The sequence below is a fragment of the Triticum urartu genome, chromosome 3A (assembly GCF_056163025.1).
Source record: "Triticum urartu cultivar PI428250 chromosome 3A, HENAU_Tu73, whole genome shotgun sequence".
Lineage (NCBI taxonomy): Eukaryota > Viridiplantae > Streptophyta > Magnoliopsida > Poales > Poaceae > Triticum > Triticum urartu.
Genome location: NC_141875.1, coordinates 235,226,073 through 235,234,079, shown reverse-complemented (window position 1 = coordinate 235,234,079; position 8,007 = coordinate 235,226,073). Strand labels below are relative to the sequence as shown.

General features: G+C 51.3%; 1 protein-coding gene across 1 annotated transcript; it reads right to left on the bottom strand.

The window, feature by feature from the left end:
* Positions 1-2,020: 2,020 nt before the first annotated feature.
* Positions 2,021-4,624, bottom strand: LOC147979318 (uncharacterized). The gene is made up of 3 exons (XM_087515152.1): positions 4,231-4,624; positions 3,751-4,125; positions 2,021-2,202 (listed from the first exon to the last, which is right to left on the bottom strand). The coding sequence occupies exons 1-3, from the start codon at positions 4,622-4,624 to the stop codon at positions 2,021-2,023; spliced, it is 951 nt and encodes a 316-aa protein (XP_087371278.1).
* Between the last annotated feature and the right edge of the window lie 3,383 nt (positions 4,625-8,007).

Sequence of the window (8,007 nt, the reverse complement as noted above, 5' to 3'; positions counted from 1 at the left end):
CTCCCCAACAAAGACTATCTCAAACCCTGTGCCAGGAGGCAAGAACTTCCACTTTGCGAAGGTTCAGGAGGCTTGCAGGAAGGATGTCGAGCGGGCATTTGGTGTGCTCCAATCTCGATTTGCTATTGTCAGCTACCCCGCTTAGACCTGGTCGAAAGATCAAATTTGGGAGATCATGACTTGTTGTGTCATCTTGCACAACAGGATCATTGAGAGCGAGCAGGAAGAGCTAGTGTTTGACACTGAACCATATTATAGGCAGGGTCCTCTTGCCCAAGTTGATCACAACCTACCAGCAACCTGGACGGCCTTCCTCAATATGTGTCAGGAGATTCGAGACCCACTGGTCCATCAAGAACCGCAGGACGATCTGGTGGAGCACCTATGGGGGCTCAAGGGCAAAGCTTAGCTCAACGTGTGATGAAATATGAGTTTTTATTTATTGAACTAGTTGTTGAACTATATAATTTGTATTGAACTATTTGATTTCTATTAATTTTTTGTGATGAATTATGTGATAAAAAATAGTTTGTGTTGAATTTGCGCCGAAGCACGGCGAATATGGGCCGAAATTGGTCAATTTGCGCCGATAATGGGCCAATCTGCGTCGAAAGTGGGCTGAAATGTGAGCAAATTTGCGCCAAAAGTGGGCCGAAATCGGCGCCTGGGGGCAACGGCTGAGAACCCGATCGTCTCCACGCCGATTTTAGCGCCAGTTGGCCCCAGGCGGCGATATTTCAAGCCCCATGGGGGGCGAACGGCTGGAGATGCTCTTAACACCCCCTAGTCCATGACATCATCACTGATTTTCGGATCAGGCGGCTTGACAAACATTTTCTGGACTTTTTTTTGAAATTTTGAACATGGATGCCGACAGCTCAATGAGTAGCACTCGGGAAACAAACCTAGGATGGCATGAAGCCGTCAACCACAAACGTCCTTGCCACGTGGCCCTGTGTTGATGCGTGCTACCGGCTCAATGCTTAGCATATAGGCCGTTTGCTGAGACATTTTGATCTGACGAGTCTCTTTTACTAGGCTCTCAACAATGGCATGCCTATGTCATGTCCTACTCTTTGCCGAGATCTGCACTCGGCTTACACCATCTTTGATGAGATCCCATAGTTTGGTTCTCAGCATAGGTCAAAGCACTCGGCGTAGATGGTTTTTCCAATAAGTAATTATCCCAAATAACTTCCTCTGAATGAACCAACAACCAAGATTCCATTGTATACAGCCTTATCGTGCCACATAAGCTTCAGATGTGTTAGACGTGGACACCGTTGGGGAAGGAGCGCGATGCTGAGCACACGATGAAAGCCATGGCGCGTATCAAGATGACTCAGACACTGGCCAGGCAAGAATTGATGCACGGATGAGCTGCTTTTGGGGAAGCCTTCTTCTGGCGGAGGCCTTTAGTGGCCTGGTTGGAACCATGCTAGTTATGTTTTAAGCCTACGTGCTTTTGGACTATGTGTTTGCGCTGTTGTATGTGCAGACCTGTTTATCTTCGTTTCATTCCGAACCTTGTTTGAATGCAGCCAAGTGGCTTTATTAATTTAAAGCCGGACGCTTCTAGCGTCTTCGTTAAAAAAAAGCTTCAGCATTTCAGACACGGTTTGCATCACATCCTGAAACTTTAATGAGATTAGCGACAACGCCTACTGGGCGCATTCGTTGCAAGCTGGCTCAGCAATGATCCCTGGGCATCAGAATTCAAATACGGAATCAGTGTTTTTCTAGAGAACGTCGGACTTTATTAATCATGCAAACATATTGCAGAGAGTCTCCCGGATACAATTCGGAGCAGAGTGATAAAGACAAAGACTCACAAAGTTCAAACTAGACCTAGCTAAAACATGAGCTAAGACATTACGGTGCCGACGAACATGCAAGAAAGATACAGACGACAGAGCTGCACAGGCCATCCTGATGTCAGACATGATCGAGCCCACCACGAATCGGTCCCGGTTCAAAGAAAGCAGCCTTTGGATCACCGAGAGGCAGTCGGACTGGAAGATCACATGCATGTAGTTCTCCTGATGAGCCAAAACAGCAGCACGGCGAAGAGCCAACGCTTAGCCAACTCCGGGGACGAGACTCCCGGCAGAGGTTCGGAGGCCGCCGCCACACACTGGCCGGTGTGGTCCTGCACGACAACCCCCACAGCCGAAGCATTCTGCTCCAAGTCGACCGCTGCATCTGCAGAAAGGAGCAACGTACCATGAGGAGGAGGAGTCCAGCTGGAGCTAGACGGCGGTGTCACGAGAGGATCAACAGTTGAAGACTTGAACAGGTGATGAAAAATCATGTCAATGTAGCCACGCGCCCTCACCGCTGTACGCTTCGGCGGAGGAGTTTCAGGTTCATTTCGGACAGTGTTCCTTGCTTCCCAAATATGCCACAAGGTGACTGTAATGATGGACAAGTCTCGATCGGAGCCACGCTCCAGCAGGTTAAAAAGCCATTGTTTGGGGGAAGTGAAAGACTAGCGTCAGAGCTTGATCCCGAATGCACCTTTGATATCATCCCAGACTGCTCGGGCATGAACACAGAAAAGAAGCGCGTGCTCGATACCATCCGGATGACCACGGAAGAAGCAGTCCGTCCTCGTGGGGACCTGACGCCGCTGCAGTTGCTCGCCGGAGGGCAGGCAGTCATGAGCAAGCCTCCAGAGCACAACTTTCATCTTGTTTGGAGCCTGAACCTTCCACAGCCTCTTCCACATTTGCTCTTCCATAGACCAGTTCGAAGAGAGGCCTCTGCCACTTGCACTTCGGTCAGACAAGAAACGAGACGTCCGAGCCATGTTGTAGGCAGACCGGACTGAATACTCACCAAACCTTGTGAAAGGCCACCGTGCAAAATCCGACCCCCCCCCCTCCAGGTTGATAGGTATTTGAAGAATATCATTCGCCACACCGTCGGAGAATAAAGCCCTTACAGTTTCCTCATTCCAGCAACCATTATCCTCATCAATCAAACAGTGTACCGTTGCAGTAACCGGAATCGGATAAAGGGGTTGCAGCAAATCTCGAGGAGTAGAAGGGATCTAGTGATCCTTGAGGATATGTGTATTTCTCCCATCCCCAATCCCCCATTGCACACCCTTCTTGAGCATATCCCTACCATGCAGGATGGCCCGCCAAGTGGCCGAGGCCGAGCCAGGAGCAGTAGCATTCCAAAAATCAGTAAATGGAAAATACCTCCCTTTTAAGACTTACGCACATAGCGATCCGGGGTCAGTCAGGAGGCGCCATCCCTGTTTGCCGGGCATCGCCTGATCCATGGGCATCAAGTTGCTCGATCTCTCACCCACGCGATAAGAAACTACCCCACGATCACCCACGCTCTCCTCTCTCCCTCTCACGCACAACAAACCCAACAGGACATAGATGGACAGTGGAGGATTTGGCGCATGCAGCATAGGCTGTTACAAACACAACCAAAAGACCTCTGTATAACCCCTCAAAAAAAAGACCACTGTATATTCTTGGAAGCCGCCGTCTTCGTGCCATGCCACGAAGCAAGCATGCTGCGACGAGCCAGCTACCGCTACTAATAATAGAAGAGCAAAACCCAGGCACGTGAACAAGTCTCACGTTGCATCTACTTATTTTTGTTTAGAATCGTCCTTATTTTTCCTTGATGACGAAAGTAAAGAATAACTACACCCAATGACCAGTACGTTGGCTAGGATTAAAGCAGCTATCACGCCTCTCGGAAGAGAGGATTGCCCGCTCCGAAAACCTTGCCGGTGGCCGTACCCAGTCGAACCCGAGGAGGTGGTGCCGCTTTGTCCGCGACGGTGCCCGTGGGAGGAGGAGCTGGAGCCTGAGGTGCCACCGCGATGCCGGTTCCCGTGGTCACTTGAATACGACGAGGAGCCTGAAGTGCCACCTCGGTGCCGGTTCCAGTCACTCCAAGACGACGACGAGGAGGATGAGCTGCTTGAGGTGCCATCTCGGTGCCGGTTACCGTCACTCCAAGACGACGACGACGACGAGGATGTGCCTGAGGTGGCACCTCGGTGCCGGTTCCCTTCACACCAAGATGACGAGGAGGAGGAAGTGCCTGAGGTGCCACCTCGGTGCCGGTTCCCGTCACTCCAAGATGAGGATGAACCTCCGTGCCTGTTCCCGGAAGACCACGACGATGACCAGGGGCCCGAGCCTGACGATGACGACGAGGAAGAGTTCCTGCCTTGTCGGTGCCCGTATCCAGTCGAACCTGAGGACGAGGAGGATGAGCCTGAAGTACTACCACTACCACCTCCGTGCTGGTTTCCGTTTCCGTGTTTACTTGAAGACCAAGGGCCTGACGATGACGACGAGGAGGAGGAAGAGTTCCCGTCGTGGCCACTCGAACTCGAGGACGAGGAAGAGGACGAGGAAGAGGAGGGGCGGTAGGTCAAATCATAATCGAAGCGGCGGCGTTCATCGGAGAGGACGTCATAGGCCTCTTTGACCTGGCGGAAGCGAGCCGCGGCTTCGCCGCTGGCGGCGGCGCCGGCCTCGGCGTGGTGGTCAGGGTGGTAGCGCTGGGCGAGGCGAAGGTAGGCGTTCTTGATATCAGTTTTGCTGGCGTGGCGCCCGAGCCCAAGCGTCTGGTAGTGGTCGGCCATCGATGCCCACGCCGAGCTCTCCGCCTTTTCTTGCTCCTCACGATCTGGTCGCTGGGCGAAGACAGAGGATACAATGGATCGGAGAGACGGGGTTCTTTTGTAGGGTTTTGGGAGACATACTCTTTTTTATACTCCAACAAAAAAAAGAGACATACTCCTTTTTTTCACCAAATTGGGAGACAAACTGGTTGTACCCTAATTTTTTTCTTTTTTTAAGCTCAACGCCATTAGGCTCTTTATTCAGCACAAGCGTAAGCATGTCTGGCTTAACAAGATCAGTCAACCAGCCAGGTATTACATCATAATATAAATTACAGGAGAAACATGAATATCTAGTGATAATCTAGCTAACCGGCGTGCCGCCGAATTGGTCTAACGACCAGAGTGCCGTAGCTCGAGTCCCTGGAACAGGTTCTTCAACTCCATCATCTCTACTATTAAAGGAGAATCGAACATCGTGATAGTTCGACCTCCTTCCCAAGCTACGATCCATCCTCTCTCGCTACTCCCCACGGCCCTACCTCGTGCGATCCATGTTTCTCGGCACTCACCTTGATGTGAAATTGAAACTCAGAAGAAAAGAAAAAAAACGGCCCACACGCGCACGTCTCCCACATCCCACGCCCCATTGCCCCCCAAACCCCACCCCCTCAGTCGATCCCATGTCTCTCCCCAGAAAATTGTAGCCGCCGGCCTCTTCCTTCATCGCTCGACTCGGCCAATGCGATGAGGACGGACGGATCCTTCTGTCCTCTCACCCACGACCTCTCGCTTTCCCGCCGTCGACCCTACGCAGTCTCTGCCCGCCATCCCCTTTCCTCGCCGTGTGACTTCCGCGGCAGGGAAGTTAGCAACCACCTTGGCTCATGGCCCTCCTACACTTGCCGGAGCCACCAGCTCGGACCAAGGTCGCTGACCCGCAAGACCTGCTTACAACAGCCCGGCTAGATTTCTGGTTTAGGTCATGATCCAGTACTACTATCTTAACATTTGTAGGAAGGAGATGGCCATGGGCAGGGGTGTCTAGCTCCTCCTCCTTGACCAGTTCATCCCGCAGTCACCATCGTCTTCCACGCGACCATGCCAGATTCGCGTCATCATCATCATCATCGCAGGCAAGCGGCGATGGCTGCGGTGAGGGCACGTGAGGCAGGAAGGGCCATAAACCTGACTTTAGTATGCAATGTTACAGGTGTGTCGATCTCGATCCTCTCCTTCACGTTTTCGTCGTGTTCCTGTTGTGCGTGCAGACAGTGGCGGAGCCAGGAAAATCCAATGGGGAGGGCCAAACATTGCTAAACCTAATTGGGGAGGGCCAGTCCATTGAAATACTCTGTTTTGACAGCAAAAAATTCTGTGTTTACACTAGTATTAGTCTTAAACCAGTGACATTAGGGGGGCAGGGCCCCTGCTGGTCCCCCTGTCTCCGCCACTGCGTGTAGAACAAACAGGGTCATGTCAGATACTAAGATGATCCTTGGTCAAGATATATGAACCTCTAGCAGATACTGAAACTAATGTTTTAGCTGTCCTTCTTAACAAACAAGGTCATGTCAGGGTATAAAATTCTGAAACCAATAATTCACCTAGCGGTGCCTTTGGCAGACAGCAATACGTGTGTGACACCCCGAGACCGACGCTTCAGACGTCTTCCATGTTTTCCGTTGTCGCCGGGTGTTTTATTTGTTTGTTGCATTTCATCATTGTTTGCATTGCATCGTGCCTCTTGCCATTTTGCATTTCATCATGATCACCATGTGCATTGCATTCTTCATGATGTTGTCTTGCTCTATTCTTGTCATTTGTATCAACCCATTTTCCATGTGTCATCACCGCCTTCTTCCTTCTTATTCCTTTCATTTTTGCAAGTGCCATTTTCTGTCGTCCATAAAAGTTCATTCTTTTCCTATAAACCATACACCTTTCCTTTAACCCCTCTGTCAAATTTCAGATCATTTGAAGTTGTTTTGTCTGGGTTCAAAAATGGTTCAAGTTTGAATTGTAATTCAAATTTGAATTATTTTTCTGTCCTTCAAAATTCCCAAACCACTTTTATTAAATCGGGCATATTTCATGGGTTCCAGAAATATGTCCCTCTCTCCTCACATCCATTCCAAACCCTCTGTACTTTCTTTCTATTTCTGTTTGTGCAATAAATAGAAAAGAGAAAAGGTAAATCAGAGTAGAGAGGGAGAGAAGACGCCCAACAGCCGCATGCCACTAGGCCAGGACGGCCCACCAAACCCCTTGAGGCCCATCCCTTTCTAAACCTAGCGAGCATTTGCCCGATCCTCATCTCCCCTCGATCCCTCACCTCGTTTGCCCTCCGCCGCCACTCACACGCATGCTCACAGCTAGCGCCAGGAGGAGCACCCGTGCTTGATCCCCATGGCATGCCTCCCCTTTCAGCGACTCCGCCCTACTTCCTCTTCTGCGCCGGCGCCGTCCATCCTCGTTGCCTCGCTGCATCGCCTGCTTCCTCGTCGGGCACCTCCTCGCCAAATCCCCATCACCCGAGCGCCCGAGGAGAGGAGCTCCTCGAGCACCTGTGCCCGCAGCCGTCGTCCTCCACACCCAGCAGGAGCACCTGCGCCCGAGGCCGATCCGTCCACCCCAGCCGTCCCTGTGCCTCCCTATCATGCTGCATCACCGAAGTTCGCGGTGCTACCGTTGCCCTCCTGCCTCCACGTCGTCCTCATTCAGGCGGAGAACGAACGCATGCTGCCCTGCGCATTAACCAAACCACCCAGTCGCACACTTTTGCTACCGTGGACCAACAAGTACCACAGTGACCAATGCCTAGGACCTCGGGTATGACTACACGGTGATGGCGCCAAGTACCAAGAACGTGTGTACCACTACCGATGACTGAGACCTTGGTTTCGACAAGTTCCTCGCGGTGACCCTGAACATCTACGGGACATGCACGACTTCGAACCGTGTACCACGTCGAACATGTACGGCTACACGACGAACCACCAAGACCCTGAACAACTACAGCCGCCGTTCATTCGATAAGACAACGTGTACCACTACATCCACGACGTCCCGTGAATGCCTACTTCCACTACGAAACTCGTTCCACCCGAAACGCATGCTTCGAAGGTATACCACCGAGACTGTAACACCCCGGATATGACTTTCCCAATATGTTTTCCAACTCTTGCCGTTTCCGGCGTTAAGTTATTTTATTTTCTTGGGTTTGGGTCTTTGTCTCCATGTGTTGTTGTCGTTGTCATGCATCTCATATCATGTCATCATGTGCATTGCATTTGCATACGTGTTCATCTCATGCATTCGAGCTTTTTCCCCGTTGTCCGTTTTGCATTCCGGCGCTTCGTTCTTCTTCGGTGGTCATTTCTACCTTTCTATCGTGTGTGGGG

Coding starts and splice junctions, on each gene's coding strand:
- LOC147979318 (XM_087515152.1), bottom strand. CDS start 4,624: ATGGCCGACCACTACCAGACGCTTGGGCTCGGGCGCCACGCCAGCAAA. Junction 4,126..4,230: donor CTCATCCTCCTCGTCCTCAG/GTTCGACTGGAT, acceptor ACAGGCACGGAG/GTTCATCCTCATCTTGGAGT. Junction 2,203..3,750: donor TGGGTACGGCCACCGGCAAG/GTTTTCGGAGCG, acceptor TCCTTTCTGCAG/ATGCAGCGGTCGACTTGGAG.